This window comes from Lepidochelys kempii, chromosome 2, assembly GCF_965140265.1.
Source record: "Lepidochelys kempii isolate rLepKem1 chromosome 2, rLepKem1.hap2, whole genome shotgun sequence".
NCBI lineage: Eukaryota > Metazoa > Chordata > Testudines > Cheloniidae > Lepidochelys > Lepidochelys kempii.
In genome coordinates, this window is record NC_133257.1 from 265,891,996 (window position 1) to 265,915,590 (window position 23,595).

Genomic DNA, 23,595 nt, shown 5'->3' on the forward strand with positions numbered 1-23,595 from the left:
GTACCTGAGTTATCTTGTATCTCTGATAGAGGATGTCAAGGTTCCTTCCCCACTCTGAACTCTAGGGTACAGATGTGGGGACCTGCATGAAAACCTGCTAAGCTTACTTTTCCCAGCTTAGGTTAAAACTTCCCCAAGGTACAAATTAATTTTACCCTTTGCCCTTGGAATTTCCACTCCCACCACCAAATTTTAACTGGGTTTACTGGGAAACGTAGTTTGGACACGTATTTCCCCCCAGAATCCTCCCAACCCTTGCACCCCACTTCCTGGGGAAGGTTTCAGAGTAACAGCCCTGTTAGTCTGTATTCGCAAAAAGAAAAGGAGTACTTGTGGCACCTTAGAGACTAACCAATTTATCTGAGCATAAGCTTTCGTGAGCTACAGCTCACTTCATTGGATGCATACTGTGGAAAGCACAGAAGATCTTTTTATACACACAAACCATGAAAAAATGGGTGTTTACCACTACAAAAGGTTTTCTCTCCCCCAACCCCACTCTCCTGTTGGTAATAGCTTATCTAAAGTGATCACTCTCCTTACAATGTGTATGATAATCAAGGTGGGCCATTTCCAGCACAAATCCAAGGTTTAACAAGAACGTCGGAAGTGCGGGGAATTCCACCATGATTTCAACAATTTCCATCCCACCATCAACCTCAGCCTGGTCCAGTCCCCACAAGAGGTCCACTTCCTGGACACTACAGTGCTAATAAACGATGGTCACATAAACACCACCCTATACCAGAAACATACTGACCGCTATCATAGAATCATAGAATATCAGGGTTGGAAGGGACCTCAGGAGGTCATCTAGTCCAACCCCCTGCTCAAAAGCAGGACCCATACCCAATTAAATCATCCCAGCCAGGGATTTGTCAAGCCTGACCTTAAAAACTTCTAAGGAAGGAGATTGCACCACCTCCCTAGGCAACGCATTCCAGTGTTTCACCACCCTCCTAGTGAAAAAGTTTTTCCTAATATCCAACCTAAACCTCCCCCAATGCAACTTGAGACCATTACTCCTTGTCCTGTCCTTTTCCACCACTGAGAATAGTCTAGAACCATCCTCTCTGGAACTACCTCTCAGGTAGTAGAAAGCAGCTATCAAATCCCCCCTCATTCTTCTCTTCTGCAGACTAAACAATCCCAGTTCCCTCAGCCTCTCCTCATAACTCATGTGTTCCAGACCCCTAATCATTTTTGTTGCCCTTCGCTAGACTCTCTCCAATTTATCCACATCCTTCTTGTAGTGTGGGGCCCAAAACTGGACACAGTACTCCAGATGAAGCCTCACCAATGTCGAATAGAGGGGGACGATCACGTCCCTCGATCTGCTCGCTATGCCCCTACTTATACATCCCAAAATGCCATTGGCCTTCTTGGCAACAAGGGCACACTGCTGGCTCATATCCAGCTTCTCGTCCACTGTCACCCCTAGGTCCTTTTCCGCAGAACTGCTGCCTAGCCATTCGGTCCCTAGTCTGTAGCTGTGCATTGGGTTCTTCCGTCCTAAGTGCAGGACCCTGCACTTATCCTTATTGAAGCTCATCAGATTTCTTTTGGCCCAATTCTCCAATTTGTCTAGGTCCCTCTGTATCCTATCCCTGCCCTCCAGCGTATCTACCACTCCTCCCAGTTTAGTATCATCCGCAAATTTGCTGAGAGTGCAATCCACACCATCCTCCAGATCATTTATGAAGATATTGAACAAAACCGGCCCCAGGACCGACCCCTGGGGCACTCCACTTGACACCGGCTGCCAACTAGACTAGCTATTCCTACCTACATGCCTCCAGCCTTCACCCTGACCACACCACACGATCCATTGTCCACAGCCAAGCTCTGCGATACAACCGCATTTGCTCCAACCCCTCAGACAGAGACAAACACCTACAAGATCTCTATCAAGCATTCTTACAACTACAATACCCACCTGCGGAAGTGAAGAAACAGATTGATAGAGCCAGAAGAGCTCCCAGAAGTCACCTACTACAGGACAGGCCTAACAAAGAAAATAACAGAACGCCACTAGCAGTCACCTTCAGCCCCCAACTAAAACCCCTCCAATGCATTATTAAGGATCTACAACCTATCCTGAAGGATGACCCAACACTCTCACAAATCTTGGGAGACAGGCCAGTCCTTGCCTACAGACAGCCCCCCAACCTGAAGCAAATACTCACCAACAACCACATACCACACAACAGAACCACTAACCCAGGAACCTATCCTTGCAACAAAGTCCGTTGCCAACTGTGCCCACATATCTATTCAGGGGACACCATCATAGGGCCTAATCACATCAGCCACACTATCAGAGGCTCGTTCACCTGCACATCTACCAATGCGATATATGCCATCATGTGCCAGCAATGCCCCTCTGCCATGGACATTGGTCAAACTGGACAGTCTCTACGTAAAAGAATAAATGGACACAAATCAGATGTCAAGAATTATAGCATTCATAAACCAGTCGGAGAACACTTCAATCTCTCTGGTCACACAATTACAGACATGAAAGTTGCGATATTACAACAAAAAAACTTCAAATCCAGACTCCAGCGAGAGACTGTTGAATTGGAATTCATTTGCAAATTGGATACAATTAACTTAGGCTTGAATAGAGTATAGTGGTCAATATGTTTCCGGTATAGGGTGGTGTTTATGTGACCATCGCTTATTAGCACCGTAGTGTCCAGGAAGTGGATCTCTTGTGTGGACTGGTCCAGGCTGAGGTTGATGGTGGGATGGAAATTGTTGAAATCATGGTGGAATTCCTCAAGGGCTTCTTTTCCATGGGTCCAGATGATGAAGATGTCATCAATGTAGCGCAAGTAGAGTAGGGGCATTAGGGGACGAGAGCTGAGGAAGCGTTGTTCTAAGTCAGCCATAAAAATGGGGCCATGCGGGTACCCATAGCAGTGCCGCTGATTTGAAGGTATACATTGTCCCCAAATGTGAAATAGTTATGGGTGAGGATAAAGTCACAAAGTTCAGCCACCAGGTTTGCCATGACATTATTAGGGATACTGTTCCTGATGGCTTGTAGTCCATCTTTGTGTGGAATGTTGGTGTAGAGGGCTTCTACATCCATAGTGGCCAGGATGGTGTTTTCAGGAAGATCACCGATGGATTGTAGTTTCCTCAGGAAGTCAGTGGTGTCTCGAAGATAGCTGGGAGTGCTGGTAGCATAGGGCCTGAGGAGGGAGGAGTCTACATAGCCAGATGATACTGCTGTCAGGGTGCCGATGCCTGAGATGATTGGGCGTCCAGCATTTCCAGGTTTATGGATCTTGGGTATCAGATAGAATACCCCAGGTCGGGGTTCCAGGCGTGTGTCTGTGCAGATTTCTTCTTGTGCTTTTTCAGGGAGTTTCTTGAGCAAATGCTGTAGTTTCTTTTGGTAACCCTCAGTTTCTGTTTAACTAGCCTAATGTTTGTGTAGTTTCCTTTTTTGAAGTTAAATGCTAGTGTGGTGGGTTTTTTTGGTATTTTCTTCCCTACAAGGATGTTAAATTTAATTACATTATGGTCGCTATTACTGAGGGGCTCAGCTCTAGTCACCTCTTGGACCAGATCCTGTGTGTCACGTAGGACTAAATCAAGAATTGCCTCTCCCCTTCCAGGTTCCAGGACTAGCTCGCTGCTCTAAGAAGCAGTGATTTATGGTGTCTAGAAATTTTATCTCTGCATCCCGTCATGAGGTGACATGTACCCAGTCAATATGGGGATAGCTGAAATCCCCCATTATTATTATTGGGTTTTCATGTGTGTGTTTTTGTAGCCTCTCTAATATTTTTGAGCATTTCACAATCACCATCCTGGTCAGGTGGTCAGGAGTATATTCCTACTGCTTTATTCTTATTATTCAAGCATGGAATTTCTATCCATAGAGATTCTATGGTACAGTTTAACTTAAGATTTTTATTATATTTGACTCTCCGCTTTCTCTCACATATAGTGCCACTCCCCTACCAGCACAACCTACTCTCATTCCTATGTATTTTGTACCCTCTTATTACCGTGGCCCATTGACTATCATTGTGTGGCTAGTGAATTGGCACATGAAGGTAAGCCTCCCTCAGGTTGACTGATGAACGCTAATCTCTCTGGCAAATCACCGCCAGTATCGAATTCAAGGTCTCCATCTTGAACCTGGTCCTCCTTATGAACTTGTTCAGGTGTTAAGTCCAACACCACTCTAGCCTCCCCGAATCTCTTGGGTACCAGAAATAAGATTGAGTAATGGCTGGAAAACATCTCCTCTGCCTCAGGAACTCTCTCTCTCTGTTATACCTATTTGCAAATGATTGTCTGTGGCCTTCTGCATATTCTGCATCTTTTGAGGATAGTGGAGAAGGGAGAAAACGATGATTCGGACTCTGTGAAAAGTTTGCCATTCCTTTGTCGAGCCACATCCAGGACTGATCTATCCACCATTGAGAGAGGCCACTGGTCCTTGCATTTTAATATCCTCCCCTTCCCCCCCCGTCCCCTGGGAGGTGCTTGATGGACCTCTCCTGACTGCAGTCAGAGGTTACTTCTAGTGTTGGAATTTGCATTGAGGAAAGAAGATCTCTTCCCTTTCTGGCTTAGACTTGTTTCATCAGCTTTTGTTGTAGCCTCGCTTTTTGTGCTTTGAGAAGTAGCCGTGAAAAGGATACTTTGGCCTGTAGTAAGGCTGGCTATTCCTTTTCTCACTCAGGCTTCTATAAGGGCTGACTCACACCTGGTTAAAGCTGGCAGATAAATTTAGTCAGAAATAAGTGGTGGGCCAGGGGGCCCCTTGCTGCCTGCTTGTTCCTCCACCTCTGGGCTGCTCTCCCTTTGAGCCCTCTGAGGCTGACTCCATGAAACTTGGTTGACCCTCAGTGAGCAGGGTCCTGTTAGCCTGGCAGCTGTGGAATGGCTGACTGCAGCTTAAGTGGGGTCTGGTTAGCCTAGGCCTTTCCCCCGCCCCGCCCTCCTTTCCTGCCAACCTTTCTATTCCTTTGATTGCTCATGAAGTGTTCTGCCAGAGAGGCCTGCCCAGACATGCTACGCTCCAAGCTGCTGCTGCCAGGGACCTCCCTATCCGAAGGGGTTTCAAGCAACCCAGCTAAACAGCCCCATACTGCTTTGAATCCTGCTTGGTTGTTTTGTTTCCTTGCTGCCTTCTGCCCGTCAGAGTTGGCAGCAACAAGGGCCGGGTTCAATATCTAGGGGATCCATTCCAATAACACAATGCAAACCAGCTCGAGCCCCCACCCAGTGACCTGGGACAAATATATACCACCCCCGCTGGGCGCCTCTAAGAGGCAATACTTCCCCTCTCGCAAGCACATAGTCTGAGTGTAGCAAAAAGCCTTTTAATAACAGAGAGAAACAATGTGGCATTATGTTGGGGAAACACCACCAACAGGATTCATAACACAACCCATGAGCAAAAAAAACCCACCCCAGGCAAATTGGGGCATGCCCCTTTCCCTTTGGTTCTTGAGTCCAGCAACCCCAAATCACCCAAAGTCCCAAAAGTCCAGTGACCCAAAAGTCTCTGTCCCTGGTCAGGGCAGCCCCAGAGTTCGAAAGTTTATCTGCGGAGCTTTACCTCCCAACCTGGGTGGAGATGGGACGGGGGTAAGAGGCACCTTACATGATCTGAAGCTGACCACCCCACAGCTCCATAGGCCTTCGCTCCGCCAGCTGCCCCACGAATTCCTTCGCTTAGCTCCACTCCGTGGCCCACAAGTAGCTCCCGCCATCCCATGAACTGCTCCACCAGCCTGTCCACAAGGCACTCCAGCCGTCCTGCAAACTGCTCCACACTACGTCTTCAGGCTCCCCCACTGCTTAACACAACGCTCAGTGATTTCAGCTCTTAGTCAGTTCAGCTCTTTGGTGAATTCAGCTTGTAGTAGGGGAGCCTCAGTACTGGTACACTGTTAGCCCAAAGTGAGCTCAGCGCCTGTAACTAGACTCCTAATGAAATCAAAATTAGCTCTGATATTCCACAGTGGAGAGAGGAGGAACTGCAATTAGCATGTAAGGCCCTCACCAAGGGGCCCATGCCACCAAGTATTAATACTTGTCCCCAGCCTCTCTCAATTAACAGAGTTTTGCAACCCATGACCCTTGCCTAGCGAGTGCCACTTAGTTGATGGTGAGTCCCTACATCATAACAAAAGGCCAAGTACAGTTCCAAGCACAGTTCCCATAATCAGGGTAATAACAATTTATTCTTCCTGCCCCAATAACAGAGACACTGGGGATCCCACAGCAGCCAAAGTGACCACTTGGGCAGCTATGGCCTCATTCTAGGCGGGGTGGGTGTGCCTATGCAAATGAGATCAGCCCCTGAAGTTCTTTTCCACAACTTGCCACACCTCACCACCAGATGTCAGGGTGGAGCTCATCCTAACACTGCTTACAGATGCATAATTCCTAACTTCCTAAGGGATCGAGACCGAACTGCCCAGCAAGGGGGTGGGGGGAGATGATGAGATCTGCGCTATGCAGGGACGCATGCCACAAGTGGTCTTCTGTGCCACTCCTTGCTCCATCTGTGGTGGATTCGGCCACTCTTGCTTATGGTTTTCCCACACCAGGCCACTGTCCTCTGGCACAAGCACCTCTGGTGGTTGGATGGCTCTCTTCGTTTTCCTATCATCCTTCGAGACAGCCGCAGCCTGGTTGTCTGACTCCCCAAGGTGGGGAACTCATGTGGACCTGATGCCTGGGTCAGAGAAGGGTGCCAAAGCAAATCCTTCCCAGTCCCAGCAGATGAGAAGGCCGGAATGCATAAGGTGCAAACCTCTCCTCCTGCACCTTCTGGCAGGGGAACAGAGTGGAAGGGACAGAGCCTTGGTCTCCTCTTTAGACCTTTCTCCGCCATCCAGCGGTGTGGGGTGCACTGTGATAACTCCAGACAGGAGAAACACAGCCTCTTAAGCCCCCCGCCCCTTTTTAGGGTGACCAATATGTCCAAATTAGACCAAATATTATCCCACATTACTAATTAATGTTCTGCCTATCGCAGTAAATGCTGGATTCCACTACCCTGCCAGTAGCTACCAGAGGCAGAACAAAACCAAGGGAGTGTCTGGAAGGTGGGGGCTAGTCTTTCATCAGCCATCCAGACAGCTTTGATTCTGTCCCCTACAGCTACAGACAGGCAATGACCCACGCTGAGGACCTGTGGCTCTGACCCTGAGAGAGAATTTGAAAATAATTATTTTTTCCTGTTCATTGTAGCATTTGCCCTTTTGCAAATGTCAATTCCCCCTCTGCTGCCCCATCCCTGTATTTCCAAGGGAGCACAGAGTCCGTTTGGATGATGACTGTTTAGTTAACAACAACTCACATTGCTTTTAGGGCCTGATTTCTTTCAGAAGTGCTGAACCCCCACAATCCCTGGCTGAAGTTAGTGGCTCTCCTGTGAACCTCCGTCCTTTTTGCCTTTATGAGGCATGAAATATATTGTGTCTGTTCCTCATTGGAACAACATCCATTTGCACCACCTGAGGATCTGGCCTATTCTTTCTTTTGGCCCAGCCTCATCGATTAGTGCCCCACACAATTCTCTGTTTGCTAGCTCATTGCCCCTGCAGAAGAAGCACAAAACATGGGGCTATTGTAGGGTCTGCAGAACTGGTAATTTGTGTATATTGTTTAGCCTTGGCAGCAATGTGTTAGATCAGGGGTTCTCAAACTTCATTGCACTGTGACCCACCTCTGACAATAAAAATTACTGCAGGACCCCAGGAGGGGGGACCAAAGTCTGAGCCTGCCCCAGTCTCACCACCCCATGGTGGGGGGACCTGCAACCTGAGTCCCACGACCCATGGCCAAAGCTGAAGCCCTAGGGCATTGGCTTCAGCCACAGGCAGTTGGGCTCAGGCTTCAGCTTCAGCCCAGGCCCCAGCAAGTCTAAACCAGTCCTGGTGACCCTGTTAAAACAGCATTGCGACCCACTTTGGGAACCGCTGTATTAGATTATAATACATTCTTGACAGGTCAGAAAACGAGTTTAAGGACTTGACATTGACTCTTTAAGGTATTTACCACCTACATTTTTGTATGTGTATTTCTGCTCTCAGGGCAATGTCTGCTGTGTGGTTACATGTTGGACAATGTGGCAATCAGATTGGCGAGGAGTGGTGGCAGATCCTAACCAGTGAGAAGGTGCCGCATGCAGAGGCTGACAGGTATGGTAACTCTGCAGTTCTAAGGAGGAAACCAGTTTTAAGCTACTCATGAGCCTACGCCTGCTAGTACTTGGAGTCAAATGAGTTAATTGATCCATCCCTGCTCTTAACAGAGGGTAATCTTAGGAGTTCTGCACTCTCTGTGCAACTGGCAGTCCTATCACAAGGCCGCATGCACCCTTGCGGAGTGCTCCTAGCTTTATATTTCTGATAACAGTAAGATCATTGTTCTAGTTCACTTTCCACAGACCATTTTAAATACCAGAATGCTGCAAGGTGGGGCAGAGGGATTAATGCTGTTGATCAAAACCTTCCCTTGCTGGCCTCCGATCAAAGGCAGGTATTCCCCCTGCCAGCATGTTTGAGCCAAAGGAAGGGTATGTAAAACTCTGGGTTTAGAGTCCAAATTCCAATATAAATATGAACAAATGTAACTGTTTCTACCCTTTGATGGAAGTACCCCTGGAACTGCTCTAAGTACTCCTGGGAGAATTCTGCGCCACTGCGCATGTGCAGAATTTATGTCACCCGCAGAATTCTTTGCTTCCCCACAGAAAAATGACTTTCTGATGGGGAAGCAAAGGGGAGCCACAAGAGCGGTCATGCAGACCTCCCCAGCATTATGTTTTGGGTGCCCAGGGAAGCTGGCAGAGAGGTAAATCACGGTGGGGCAGGGGGCGGGACTGGGAAAGACCCAGCTGGTGGCTCCTACCCCACGCCAGGCTCAGCTGCTAGTCCCAGCTGGGCTGGGGAGGATAGGACTTCCTTTTCCCCTGCACGGCATCCAGGGCCAGGTCAGACCCACCCCCAGATTTCTCCCCAAGCTGCAGGAAGCTCTGCAAACTCCTCCCCCGCCCCAGTTTCCTACACCCATCACTCCTCAGTTGCAGCGGAAGGTATCCCTGTACAGGGAGCTGTACCCCCATCCACCCAACTCCCATGCATCCAGTCCTGTCATACCCAGACTCTTCCACCAAGCCTCAGCCCCCTGCACTCAGAACCCCCCCCCCATGAGCCCCACTCCCCCTACATTTCAACCACCCTGACAAGGCACCCTCACCTGGATCCCCACCCCACCGACCCCCAACCAGCTGCACCTGGATCCCCACCCCACTGAGCCTCCCTCCCCCAGCATCTGGACCCCCCACTGAGCTCCCACACACCCAGACCCCCCTGCCAAGCTCTATCCCCCTCACACCCAGACCACCTCCCACTGAGCCCCAACCACCTTCACCAGGACCTGCTGCAGAGTCCCATTTCCATTGCACCCAGAACCCCCCACCAAGGCCCTGTGCATCCAGATCACCCCCACACCCGGATCCCCCACTGAGCTGCCCGCACCCAGATTGCCCCACACAGGACCCTCTCAACCCAAACCTGGATCCAGCACACTAAGCCCCTCCACACTTGGATCCTGCCTTGCTGAGCCTGTCTGCCCACACCTGGTACAACTGGCAAGGAGGGGTAGGGGCCTGGGGTGTTTCTGGGGCAGGCCCAGTCCTTGTGCTGTGTCATGGTTGGGTGCAGCCTCACCACTGAGTCCATGTCCCAGGGCGGGAGCTGTACCGTGATCTCCCACCTCTGTGCAGCCAGTGGCCGGTGCTCCCCAATGCCATGCTGGAGCCTAAATATTTATTTGACAAATAAAATTTGCAGAACTTTGCAGAATTTTTATTTTTTTGGTGCAGAATTTTTAATTGTTTGGCACAGAATGCCCTCAGGAGTAACTGAGAAGTAACAGCTACCTAGAAAAGAGAAATGGAGAAGATAGAGTAGGTCATCCAGCCCATCTTCCCAGGGCAGGGCAGGACTGTTCCCTGAGTTCAGAAAGGATTTGCTGTGGGGATCAGAGTTGTTGGGAGTCCACTTGCAGTGTATTTACCAAGTCACCTTCAGGAATGGACGCTCTTGAACTCCTGTGCTGAGCACCCTGCTAGGTGGAGTCCAGATCAGGTTTCAGGGAAGAGGGCTCCCCATACACACAGCTCGTGTCCTTTTCAGATATCCGTTTTGCTCCCCCGATGGAAAGCTAAGTGCTATCTGTGTGGACAGTGAACCCAAAGTGGTGAGGAAGCTGCAGAAACGAGTCAGGAGAGGGTAAGAAAACAGTGGCTTGTCTCATTCGTTTGAAACCCAGGCTGAAGTCCCAGCGCACGGCTGCCCTGGTACTAGGTGCCATATACAATAATTAACTGGTACACTAAATAAATCAAATCAGTAGTCCCTGGTGCAATACCTCCCAGTGCGCTGACTGCACGGGCTTACTCCTCCCTGGTCTTTCCTGCCCCCTATAGGATTATGTGTGCCTGGTGGGAGCACAGAGGTTGCAAGGAGCTGGGTTGCATCTTGCGTACACATACATACACACACACACACCCCTCGTACATCCCTGGGGCAAGGGGCCGAGAGAAGTCTAGGCCTCTGTTTGCTTCCCCCTGCCTCCCAAGAGAATCTTCTAGACTTCCCCTTGTCAAGTTGGTAAAACTGCTCAAGAGTCGTGTGTGAAAGGCTCAGTGTGATTGTCCTCCGCACAGACTAGATCCTAACTCCTCTCCCAGCTCTTTCAGGGAGACCAATCTTATCGTGGGGAAGCGAGGAAGAGGCAACAACTGGGCTTATGGTAAGAGTCCATCTTTCAGTTCCCCCTCGCTGAAATGTTTCTGGGTGTGGAAGAAGTCCATCAAGGTTTGAAAAAAATACGTATCTGCAGTGCAGCTCTGAGCCACCTGCTTCCTAAGGCAGCTCCCCCCTCACGCCTGCGGCTGCGACATACATGCGCCATTGTGCTCTGCTGGAAGCAATGGCAAGGAAAGCTGCTCCTCTCTCGTTATAACTGATCAGATTCGGCTGCTGGTGTGCAAGACCACAGCCTATCAGTCTTGTCTCGCTGCTTCCTTGTACTCCCATGTCCACCTGTCTGTGTCAATCTCTTGTCTTGTACTTCAGTTGTGAGCTCCTTTTGTCAGGGACTGTCGTCTTGTTCGGTTTGTATGGTGCCTACCACAATGGGGTCTTGGTCCATGACTGGCGTTCCTACATGTTATGATGATTTAGTTGGGGATCAGTCCTGCTTTGAGCAGGGGGTTGGACTAGATGACCTCCTGAGGTTCCTTCCAACCCGGATATTCTATTATAAGGCTGTAAAAACCTTAATACTACTGCTAGCTAATGGAAATGCTCCTTTGGCTCTCTGATAAAATGACAGTCAGCCCACATCCTCCATCAGCAAAACAAGACGAGTAAGATATTCCGTGGATAGCAATTAGCACTGCTCCAGTGATGTCCCAATGTCTGTTACTAGGACGTCTTTTTCCTTAGTTTGTATTCGCCAGCATGTAGCACTGTTTGGCTTTAATAAGGTCACAGATCCACAAGGTCCAGTCTAGGCCCCAGCCTGTGACTTCCAGGACTCCAAAACTGGGCCTTCAGGTGCCAGCCAACCATGTCTGTCTCCATGGCTCCCTCCAGCAAAGCCAGACTCCAGCAGCAGGCTTGCCCTGTTCCCCTTCCATGCTCCCAATGAGTATTTGCAGGGACATCAGGCAGCCTTTTCAGAACCAGGTAACAGTGTGTTAGTCACCTGGCCTACAGAATCTGAAAGTCCTTAGGTCAGCCGAGAGAAGCTAAGGCAGCATCAGGGCTCTTCCAGGCAAGCTGCTGCAAAATCCATTTTGGCCCTGTCTCTTTCTCTCTGTTTTGTCTCCATTTCCTGCTGTGCGTGCGGTATCTCTGTGAGCTCAGCTTTTTACGTGGTCACCTGACACTATTTCCCCCCTTTGTTCTCCCGCTTGTGTGTGTGTGTATGGGGGGGGGGGGGGGGGCTTTGCTCTGCTTCTTGTGGGGATGCGCGGGGGGAGAATCTGCTTCTTCTTGGCTGTGGTCGCGAAGTGTGATTGTCCTGGCTGTTGGATCCTCCATTCACCCTTTGGATCCTCCATTCACCTGTGCCGATTTTGTTCCGTTTGTTATGACTCTGGTTTCCAACCAGGCTGCTCAGTCAACCCTTCATCCCTTCCTTTTACACTCAGTGCATGGCAATGCAAAGCCCAGAGGGAAACCGAGGCGCACACAGGCATCAAAAATATCTCAACATGCCCACATCCATCACAAACAGTAATAAAAAGGCCCTTTTCAGCCCACAGACAAAGCAGCCCTTCCTCTCCCTCCTTGGAGGTTGCTTCTCCTCTCTAGCCCATAATTTATAGAGCTGTGTTTTGGGTTTTTTTGAATGGCAAGCCTCCTTACTGGGCTTTCAGGCCCCTTGCCCCACTCACCTCCACCTACAGATACGCAGTCAAAGCTAGCCCCTTCCCTGCTCGTGTTCCAGTAGTTCCTCTGCATCCTGATACTGGCAGACCTGGGTTTTGGGAGGGACAGTCTTCTGATCTGCCCCTGGAGCGGCCTGGCCACGGTAGAGCAGATGCTCTTGATGCGTGCACACGGGATCTGGATTCACCACGCTAGGAGGTAGCTGGAGCTCAGCCTCCTGAGCGTGTTGAAATAAATCCATCCACTCGCACTGAGTGTTGCTTGGTGCATGGCAATAGGGGTGGGAGGCCAGGGTGGTTTTAGGCTCCCCTGATCCTGGGGCCAGTGCACCCCAGTGTGTAAACTCCTGGTGTAGCCTGAAGTGGTGTGTTTGCACTGTCTGGCCTTCACTCATCCTGCACTGGAAGCAGCTGTTGCTCTGCTGAGATTAGTTTAGACACAGTGACACGCACAAGGATTCAGATATAGACGATATGCCTTTAATGCAGAGATGAATGAGGTGTTGAATCATTAAAAAAAATCCTTACGTCGCGTGACCCCAGAAGCTGTCTGAGCACTGATGGCTGAGGTGAGCTCACCTTGGCCTCCAAATGGTTTAATGTTGACAGGATACCATGGCCTGCACTCAGCCAGCGAGAAGAACCTCCTAGAAAGGACGATGGAGAGTCTGCGGAAGGAGGTCGAGCGCAGAGACTGTTACTGTGGGACGGTGCTTTTCCATAGCCTCGGCGGCGGTACAGGAGCTGGTGTGTAGGGACTTTGCCCTTGCAATTGGTTTTATGTGGAAGGTGCTTGGATACTTCATGGATGGAGGGCTAGGTAGATGCTGTGATGGGAAAACAAGAGAACTAATTTTTTTCAGTAGGTCCTCCCAGGTTATTTCACATTTCCCTCCATCTGCACCGTACAAACTTCCTTCCAACCAGAAGCCACCTCTGCGAGAGGCAGTAGCTATGGCGAGGGGAGAGCTTTTGAGTACTGTCCACACCAGCGCTTATGTCGCTGTAACTTGTGTTGCCCGGGGGGGAGGGCGGGTATTCACACCCCTGAGCTATGTAAGTTCTGCCGCCATACGCTGTAGTGTAGACATAGTCTGACTCCCCACTCACTTGGGGCTGGCGAGACTGCAGATGCACCGCTGCCCTGCTAATACAGCCTGGCAGAAAATGCCTTTCACCAGTCAGGGAATGAAAGTGGCAATGATTTGACCCTGACCCTCCCTCACCCTGTCGTTGTCAATGACATGGGGGGTCTGCTTGTTTTCCCCATGTCATTTTAGTGAGGTCAAAGCTGAGTGGGGTCCCACTTAATTTCTAATGGGCTTGGGCCACTTTTATCTCCCCTTTGTTTGGAAATTAAATGCAAAAACTAAAGTTCTTCTTTGCGTGATTACACAGGTGCATTCCACCCTTGGTGTCTGCGCACCCAGCACACGGCCATTGGAAACGTTTCCGCCTCCGTGGTACCTGTTGGGTGGCTTGCTTGATTGTGCGAGAGGGGACTGAGACCCATCCAATGCGGGAGCGTTCCCATTGCTGCACTCCCTGATGCTTTGGTGTTACCGTAACATTGCACTGATGCAGCTGTTTGTGCTTTTTTCCTTGGACTTACCTTAGTCAAACTAAGCCCAGGCTCTGCCCCCTCGTTTTTAGTGAAACAGACATGTTAGTTTTCGCCGTAGCTCCTGGTGAATTTGGTTTGTTTCTCATTTCCCAGGGGGACAGTATTTTGGGACAGCCTGGCATCGTCCGTTGTGCATTCGTTGCCGCGTGCGTCTCACGCAGGACGGCCCGTATCCTTTCTCCACAAGCGCTGCGTCTTCCAAATGTGCCTGAACTGGGGACTCGGGTGGAGGAAGGGGAGAGAACATCAACCAGATAGACAAGTTCCCCTTTACCTGCCTCTGACTTGAGCCAAAGGGCCCTTGGAAAGCCCTGTAGGAGTGTTCTATGCACCTTGGCTGGGGCCGGGAGAAAAGAGAAAGCGAAACCAGTTGTCTTCTAGTTTATTCCTTGCAACCTTCAAGCTGAGATACAGGGTCATCAAGATTACACATTCCAAAACTTCCCAGCTAACTACAGGGACGTCCCCTACCTACCTCTGTTCATCTGCCTTGAAATACATTTGGAAACGTCTAGATTTAAATGCAGTTCAGGATGGGACCTCTGGGCACCCAGAAGTTTGCCTGTGGGACTGGTCTCTTTAAAAATCTGATCTGCTGAGAAGATAGAGGTGTGAGCTTGTCCCTCCCATGCCTATTGTCTGTATTATGGATACCAGCTAAAGCAGTGGTTCTCAAACTGTGTCGGGACCCCAAAGTGCATCGCGACCCCATTTTAATGGGGTTACCAAGTGCTGGTATTAGCCTTGCTGGGCCCCAGGGACGAAGCCCGAGCCCCACTGCCTGGGGCCAAAGCCCAGGGCTTCAGCCCTGAGTGTGTGGGGGGCTCAGGTTACAGCCCCCCCACCTAGGACTGAATTCCTTGGGATTCGATGTTGGCCCCCCTGCCAAGAGCAGTGGGACTCTGGCTTTGACCCTGGCCCCCCTGCCTGAGGCTCAGGTTTTGGTCCCCCCTCATGGTGTCATGTAGCAATTTTTGTTGTCAAAAGGGGGTCATGGTGCAATGAAGTTTGAGAACCCCTAAGCTAGAGGGCTCCAGCCAAGGCTGGGGACCTGTTGTGCCAGGCACTGTACAGACACCTAGGTCCTGAGAAGCTGAGAGTCTAGCCGGTCAAGCCAGATGGAAAGGAGTGTTATTGTCCCCATCATACAGGTGGTGATATGGACACAGCCTTCACCCCGTGCCACTGGAGAGGGATCCTCTAAAGCCTTTATAAAACCTTAAAGGTCCCCCACTATTCTTCCCTCTGTTATAACTTCCGTGCCACCACCTCCTTCAAGGCCTCAGGTCCCTGCTGTCACCTGTCCATCAGCAGGGCGTGAGCAGGAAGCCCTGGCCCATGCTTTGGAGTTTGCAGTACTGTTCCTCACTAAGCCCACGTGTCAGGGTCACTGCAGTGGTGTGAGCTACTCCCTCGCCTCCTCTGCCACTTGCCAACCTCTGCTGGCCCAAGGAGAGGAGATGGGGTACATTCACCGACCTGCCTTGCAGCTTTTACACAGTGTCCCAGAGAGAGGTCCATCTGTCAGGGAAGGGTGATGGAGTGCTGCATGATGCAGGGGTTGGATCTATTCAGGCTGTCTGGGATATTTACTGCAGTAACATCTAGGCCCCAAGCACAGCCACTTAGACAGGAGTTGAAATCTGACCCCCACGGAGTTCCTGAACTAGATTTGAGAAGAATACGTCCTAGCTTTGATACAGCACTGTTCATCCATCCATCTCAAGCCCTTAACAAGGGAGGCCAGTATCATCATCCCCATTATATAGCGGGGGAAACTGAGGCACAGAAATGGGAAAGTGACTTGCCCAATGTCACCAGCAGAGCCAGGAATAGAACCCTGGTCTCCTGAGTCCTAGTCCACTGCTCTAGCCAGTAGGCCATGAGTCCATTGACTTCCCTGCCCTATACAACTAGATTTGTGATCGAAATGTCCAGCAGATTCAAATCCCAGCCTTGGCAACTCTAGGGTGGGAAACGTTCAAGCCGGGAAAGGAGAATTCTTCCCCACTGGCTGGGGGAAAGCTCTGAAGGTCATTCCTGGATTTGCTTTGCCCTTTGTCCTTAGCTTGCCTTGTTTGCAGCATTATAGCACCTCTGTGCTCGCTGTAGCCCACAGCTACCAAGAGGACACCTTTCTTCTGTCCCGTGACTCGGTGCTGAGGAAGTTGAAGCAAGCCTACCGCTGTGTTTCTTGGAATCCCTTCCCTCTCAGCTGCTGGACAGGTCAGTCTCGCTGGGCCCTCTTCTATGCATATTGCTGCTGGGGATATGGGACAGGCTGACAAATGCAGCCAGTCTGCAAAGGTCAGACCAGAGTGTGTCACATTCCTTGTGCTCAAGAGAGGTTTTCTTTGCTTTGGAGAAAAGGTCACAGGCTGGGGAAGCGTCTGAAAACCTGCATAGACATCACCAAGTCCACTGAACTCACTGCTGGTCTTGTCTAAGCACTTGCATCTCACCCACCGCCATAGCATCTGAGCCCCTCAGAAACTCACTTTCATTTATTCTGACAGATGCATAACGAAGGACCGTTCTTCTCCATTTTACAGAAAGGGAAGGGAGCCCCAGAGAGATTAAGGGACTTGCCCAAGGTCTGACAGGAAGTCTGTGGCAGAGCCAGAAACTGGGCCCAGGTCTCCTGATTCCCAGGCCTTAACCCCAAGACCATCCTTTCTATTGGTACATGAGGAACCAATTCAAGCTTGGTGGAAGCAGCAGCATTGACTTCAGTGGAGCTGCCTCCACGTACCCCAGGACTGAATTCAGCTCGAGGTCATTGTGGGTTTGTCTGCACAGCAACTAGACACCTGCGGCTGGCCCACTGCGGTGGAGACATACCCTGAGAATCTCTACTGTGCCCAGCCTAGCTGGGTGGAAGGCTGGGGGGGCTTTGTTGGAAGGCAGAATGTAAATGAGCCAAGCTGGAGTTAACATCCCTACTCGTTCTAAGGGAGCCAGGGGCTATTTGATCCTTGAGGATTGGCCAGTGTCCAAGTGGCTAGAAGCCAGCCCAGGGAAGCAGGTTTCAGCAGGGGCTCAGACGAAGGGCAGTGGGAGGACGCTGGCAGTGAGGGGAAGGGTCCCTGCAGGTGGAAGGGTGGAGGTGAGGGATAGAGATGTGAGAGAGCTCTGATTTGGTGGGGAGGGAGGGGGCAGCGAGTGACATGGGGTGGGCAATATAGGGTCGGAGCGAGCTGAGGCAGGAAGGAGAAGCGGAATATCGCTTCGTCTACACTACAGCGTTAGGTCGATACAAGGCAGCTTACATCAACCTAACTCTGTAAGCGTCTACACTCAAATGTCACTCCCGCCGCCGTAACTCGCCCACTACGCTGACTTAACTCCACCTCTGCAAGAGGTGTAGCGCTTTGGTCATTGTAGTTAGGTTGACACAGTGTCACTTTAGATCAGTGGTCTCCAACCTTTTTACGTCCAATTTCACTTTTTGAATTTAAGATCTAGCGCGCCCCTTCCCCAAAGCCCCGCCCCGCTCACTCCACCCCCTCCTCTCTCCCTCGCTTGCTCTCCCGCATCCTCACTCACTTTCACTGGGCTGGGGCAGGGGGTTGGGGTTCAGGAGGGGAATTGGGGTGCTGGCTCCAGGGGGGGGCTCAGGGCTGGGGGCTGGGGTGCAGCCTCACGCTGGGCAGCACTTACCTCGATGGGCAGCTCAGCAAGGCTAAGACAGGCTCCCTGTATGCCGTGACCCCATGCCACTCCTGGAAGGGGCCAACATGGGGGGTTGGGGGCACATGTGCCGCACGCTGCCCCTCTCTGCGGGCACTGCCCCCAAAGCTCCCATTGGCCACAGTTCCCCATTCCCGGCCAATGGGAGCTGCGGGGGTGGTGCCTGCCCGCCACTGCTCTAGATATGGTGTTGCTTACCATCCCGTTGCGGCTTTTCAGAAGCCGTCCTGCAGTGCCCCACGCTGACCGTCAAATCGGAGCAAGTCTCCTGGGGAGGATGTGCCCCGGGCCGACACAAGGAGCGTAGAGTGGACATGCAAAAGCGATTTCATTACTGCAGGTGGTCGTACAGAAACATAACTTCAGTCAACTTCATTTTGTAGTGCAGACTTGCCCTCAGATTCCTTGGGAGTCTCTCAGTGTAGTTCACGGCCACTCAATCCACGCATCCTTGGGGCTTGAAGAGTTAATAGCCATGAGTGGCTCAGGCCTTTGTTTTATGGCTCAGCAGGAAGGGATCTCTAGCTGCCTGGTGCCCCCAGCACTGTGCTGAAGCACTGATCATGACTGACCCAGAGAGCAGTGTCACCAGCACCTCCCCTCCAGCTCTTCGCACTGACGCCAGAGCTGGGGGGAAGCTGGGCTCTCTAGTTCATTCTGTAGCTTCCCCAAGAACGTGGGGACTCCAGATCCTTGGTTCATTCCATAGTGAGGTGCTCGGGAGAGGCTGACAGAACTAGTTGGTGCTGCTGGCTTTGTGGGAGCTTTTGTCCCATAACTGTAAGGCAGCCCAGGCCTGGCCGCAGCACCCTCGCTAGTCCAATCCAGGGACCCTGCTGAGTGGAGACACCAGGAGCACTGTCAAGTCACCCACATTTGGAGGGAGGTGACCTCAAATTCATTGGCTCACCCTCAAACCTCCTCATTTAGAACTTGCATAAGCCCCTCGCACCCAAATGATGCAGTTGTGAGAGGGATTGGAAGGGAGAAATGAAGGAGAGAGGGGACAGTGGGAAGAGATTGGGGCAAAATGGGAAAGGAGGGAGAAAAGGCAGCAAAACTGAAAGCAAAAACAGGTAGGAGCTGCAGTGACCCTTATGGAGGAAGGCTCCTTCCTTCTGACTCAGCTGTTTGCCTGCCAAAAACCGATGGACAAAGGCAGACCCAGCAGCAGGGACTACAGCTGCAGAAACCTCTGAATCCGTGTATTCATTATTAGTCGTGTTACCGTAGCCTCTGGTTACGGACTAGGAGCCCATTGTGCTAGGGGCTGTACAAACACAGACCAACCCTCAGTGTGATGCTGGGAAGAGCCAGCAGGGAAATGCACACTTTTTACATAGAAGTAGGGTCATTAGGCTTTTATTTGTAATTTTTCATATCGACACAAAAAGCAGTAACTCCAGGTTAAGGGAGAGAACGGAAAGCTGCACACACCTTTGCCTTGTTACGTTAGCCAAGCATGTGAAACAGGCCCAGCACAATCAATTCCCCGGTCAATACACTTCTTGAGGCCCGTGTCCAATAGCGACTGAGGAGCAGTGAGTAGAGGCTAAAACCACTGGTGTGTTCATGCTGAGTTACCTCTTGGACTGTCCTCGACTCTGAGATGGTGCTAGGGGCCAGTGAGGATCTCCCCTGCTTTACACACATTAATGAAGCATCACACCACTCCAACGAGGGAAGTATGATCCCCGCTTTAATGAGAGGGAGGTAGAGGAGTGGCTCGTACCCGGTCACGTGGTGGCTGTTTACTTCAGGGGCGCGGGATAAGGCCTTGTAAGATTTCACATGTGCGTATTATTGGAAATGAGGCTCTTGTATAATTCCGCTCTGCACTTTGCAGCAAGACCAGCGTTATGAAGAGTTCTCACCTGCACAGTGGTAGACCAGAACTGTAGTTTAGCTAGGCTAGGTGTTTAGAATGCAGAGGGCTTTCCCGCTCCGGGAATGAGGGAGGTGCCATATGTCCCTTTTAATCCTTTCCGGGTGGGAGAAGATCTCTCGGGAACACGTAGCTTGTGAAGGGTTAATACGTCCGGGTGAAGAGATGACTTTCCGTCCCACAGCCTCTCTCAACATCGTGGAGCCTGGATGTCAGAGTCACTCGCTGACTGTCTGTGCCAACCACAGCAGCTCAGCGGAACTCCTGCAGCAGGTGGTGGCCAGAGCAGAGGCAATGTACAAGACCAACGCCTGCCTCCACTGGTACTGGCGATATGGCTGCGAGGAGGAGGATTTCCAGCAGGCCTTCGAGACGCTCTGCTCTGTGGCAGACGATTACAGCCGGCTGGGAGAATAACGCTGTCTGCTTTGGCACTTCCAGGCTGCTGGCTGTCAGCCTTCCTCCTGAGAGCTCGGAGAACCTCCAGGAAAGATCGTGCCAAGGTCTCTGGGAAAGGGGTGGTTCTGAGTTGAGGGGGATGCTGCTGTAAATCAATACTGTGACACACAACACTAGACAAATAGAATCGCCTCTCAGCCGGTAGAGTGTGAGTGTGTGGAAAACAGACTGTGGGCTCGACTGCCTCTTGGTCCGTGGGCCCATGCAGGGGTGGTATGGAGAGCAAGAACCCCTTCGTGCCCCCGCACAGGCTATCCAGACATTGCATAGAGGTATAAGGGGGTGAACCAACCCCACCCAATATGTGATGGGAGGGGAAGGGCTCCCCCCAGCACAGGGCCAGCCAGCACAGCTGAGCCAGCATTGCAGGGGTAGTTATTTACTGTTGGTTTGGATTAGCAGCAAGTTGGTATGCCCCTGGAGCAAAGGGGAGTCATAGAGGAATCATGCCTTTGCTTCTGGAGGACAGAGGGCATGTGGCAAGGCCACCAAGAAAGCCTATAAACATACCACCTGGACACACCTTGCCTCGGAAGATCTCACTCACTTTGGGATAGTGACACAAGGCTCTGAGAGATCTAGGGTGTGGGTCCTTCTCCTTAGCTTCGAGCTAAAGCCAAATCCTAGCACCTTCCATAGAGGGGGAGCCACCCTACATGACGAAGGGGAACAGGTTTTGGTCCCTAATCTGGTCCCTGGGAAACCAGAGAGGAAGCTGAAGCTACGAACAGACAGGGTTACAAAGCAGAGGGATTGAGCAGGTAATTAGAGGGCTGAACAAAACCCGAGCAGATTTATTCAGGGAGAAGACTACACACTAGTAAAGACCTGACTCATCTGCACTTGTACAGCCAGGCAGGAGACGCAGTTACAACGTGCTTGCAATTTGGCCTGTAGACAGGACCTCAGATGTTCCTTAACCAGGCTAAAGGCTTGGACACATTGCATAGGCAATGTTTGGGGACAGGAAGGGCAAACCCCATTGGGGCATCTGACAGAGCGGCATCCTGCAGGTTTTACAAGGACCCTGTTATTTGATGTTGTGAAGTCCTAGACTATAACAGGGTTCAAAAAAGAACTAGATAAGTTCATGGAGGAGAGGTCCATCAATGGCTATTCTCCAGGGTGGGCAGGGATGGTGTCCCTAGCCTCTGTTTGCCAGAAGCTGGGAATGGGCGACAGGGGATGGATCCCTTGATGATGACCAGTCCTGTTCATTCCCTCTGGGGCACCGGGCACTGGCCACTGTCGGAAGACAGGATACTGGGCTAGATGGACCCTTGGTCTGACCCAGACTGGCTGTTATGTATTTAGCACTAAGCTGAAAGTAGGCTCCAGAACTATCTCTAGAACCAGCTGTACCAAGAAGCAATTGTGCACAAGGTGAAAAGATGGTTGTTTAAAACCCTGGCCCAACATGATACCTGACCAGCTGCCTAGTACTGGCTGAAGGTGCCCCAGCATCACTAGGTTGTTAGGTTTTGTCTCTTTCTATTCTCTTAATAGTGTGCCCTCAAGAGGAAGGGGGTCCTCATAGGACCACCTGTGGCTGCCTTCTTCCGTTCTTGGACAAGAATTCTCCATTGGCTGGATCGAGGGCTTTTAGGGTGTCTGCACTGTACACTAAGCCCGGGCTCTGACTCAGGTTTGAGCTCAAGCCCCACTTCCCCGCCCCCGCAATCAGTCTGACTCGGGTCAGCAGGCACTCGGCTCCTAGGCCCCTGCTAGCAGAGCCCGTGTGCTGCTGTGACTTGGGTCCCAGCCCTGTCATTATGCAGCGTGGACACAGCTCAAGCCGCAGACCTGAGTCAGAAGGCCTGCGTAGCGCAGTATGGACGCATCAGCACGTCTGGGAGACCCGGTCCAGTAACCGTAAATCCAGGCTTGCAATGCAGCGTGGCTACTCAAGCACAGGCTTGGAAACACCAGGTCCATAAGCCCAGGTCCCACAGACCCGGGCTTAATGTGCAGTGTAGACAGATGCTGAGAGCCCCTATGTGCCATTCTGGCCACTTTATCTGGCATCAAGGGGCTGGAGTGGCGGGTAAGATTCTGATGTTTCAGAAGCTGTGAATTCTCTGGGTCCTCCAAAGGAGGCCACCCCACCAGGGGCCTGGCCTGGACACTCCTGGTATTTCTAACAGTAAAACATACGAGAAAGAGAACCACCCTTCAGGTCTTTTCACCTGTCGCGAAGAGGCACAAGCTCGGTTTTCTTTCCTCTGCAGCTCACCGGTAACATGCACACACCTGCCCTGCCAAGGCGTTGCACTTTTCAGAGTCAGGGAAACAAGTTCTCCTGGTTCAATTAACGAACGTGTATTTTATCTTCCTCTCTGGGCGCTGACGACTCTACTGTAGCCAGCACTAACCTTCATTCTAGCCAGCCAAAGCCATTTGTCACGAGCCCAGCTTTATTTTTTGGTAAGTCTCTCATGGAAATCAATGCTGACCCGTTTTCTGAGGTCAGTTTGGTTCGTTTCCTTGTATAGAACACAACGCAAATGGCTCTGTCCTGCACCTGCTATATGACATGGAGCACCGCTGGGGGTTTGTTCTTCACCGTAGCTGTGATGAGTCCAGGTTTCTTGTGCATTTGCTGGAGGGCGGCCATGGCTCTAAAGTACTTGTGCTGATAATAGAAAACAAGATCTAGTTATTAAAATGGCACCAGGTCTTCAGGCCTATAGTTTAGATGCAGAGATGGTTATCGGAGCCGGCACAACGTTACTTTCGCCCGTGTCACGCTTATTTGGAAAAGTTGTCCTCATTGGGAACATGGGAACTGCCAGAGCCCCTCCTAGTCCAGTAACCCATCTCCAACACAGGCCCGTCCCACCTGATTCCAAAGAAGGGGCAAAAAACCCACTAGTGGGCAGTTATAGGATAACCTGTCCCCAGGGTCAGTTTTCTCCTTACCCCCATCAGCTGAAGGTTGGTTTGGGGGTGTTTGGTTTAGAATCCTTACTACTGTAAGCCTGGATGTGGCCATTACTGTAACATGGTGACCACCACCCAAGTAGCCCTTGGGGCCAGGGGTGCCTCTGCCGTGCTCTGCCCCAGTTTCCCCTTCTCCAGGGCTCCTTAAACAAACTCCACACAGCCTCTCAGCCAATCACAGCCCTTCTTGGGGTTTGGTTTCTTTATTAACACAAAGTTGTAAAACGCAACCACAAAAACAAATCTTCCACCCCCACCTTAAGCTGGGCACGGCCCCTCCTCCCCGAGGTACTGCCCCTTCCTGCTGCCTGAGCAGATGCAGGGCTGGGCTTGTCTTCTTTGCCTTCTCCCAAAGGTTATTTTGCCTGGCCCCAACTCCCTGCATGAGACCCTCTCTTCCTGCAGCTTCACTCTGCAATTCCCTTTCTAGCTGTGCCCTCACTGAACTCCCTCTGATCCTTTATAGCCCCCTCGCTCCTGCCTCCTGCTTTTGGCTAGCCGGGAGCACATGCTCTGGCACAAGGGAGCTGTACCTGTTCCAGA

General features: G+C 51.2%; 2 protein-coding genes across 7 annotated transcripts in view; one reads left to right on the forward strand and one right to left on the reverse strand.

The window, feature by feature from the left end:
• The window catches only part of LOC140906191 (tubulin beta-4B chain-like), a 61,186-nt gene extending 41,032 nt beyond the window's left edge, over positions 1 to 20,154 (forward strand). Inside the window, exons 3-9 of the mRNA XM_073329685.1 lie at positions 8,079 to 8,186; positions 10,188 to 10,283; positions 10,745 to 10,806; positions 13,064 to 13,205; positions 14,172 to 14,247; positions 16,163 to 16,304; positions 19,838 to 20,154. Coding sequence (XP_073185786.1) covers positions 8,079 to 8,186; positions 10,188 to 10,283; positions 10,745 to 10,806; positions 13,064 to 13,205; positions 14,172 to 14,247; positions 16,163 to 16,304; positions 19,838 to 20,070 — 859 coding nt within the window. The 3' untranslated portion in view covers positions 20,071 to 20,154. The remainder of the gene's footprint in view (positions 1 to 8,078; positions 8,187 to 10,187; positions 10,284 to 10,744; positions 10,807 to 13,063; positions 13,206 to 14,171; positions 14,248 to 16,162; positions 16,305 to 19,837) is intronic.
• Positions 19,123 to 23,595, reverse strand: part of KIF9 (kinesin family member 9) — a 44,185-nt gene continuing 39,712 nt past the window's right edge. For 5 of the 6 annotated variants that reach the window (XM_073334868.1, XM_073334867.1, XM_073334869.1 and 2 more), the window contains one exon: positions 19,123 to 22,744. In XM_073334868.1, coding sequence (XP_073190969.1) covers positions 22,637 to 22,744 — 108 coding nt within the window. In that variant the 3' untranslated portion in view covers positions 19,123 to 22,636. The remainder of the gene's footprint in view (positions 22,745 to 23,595) is intronic. The other variant, XR_012157667.1, reaches the window with a different exon arrangement.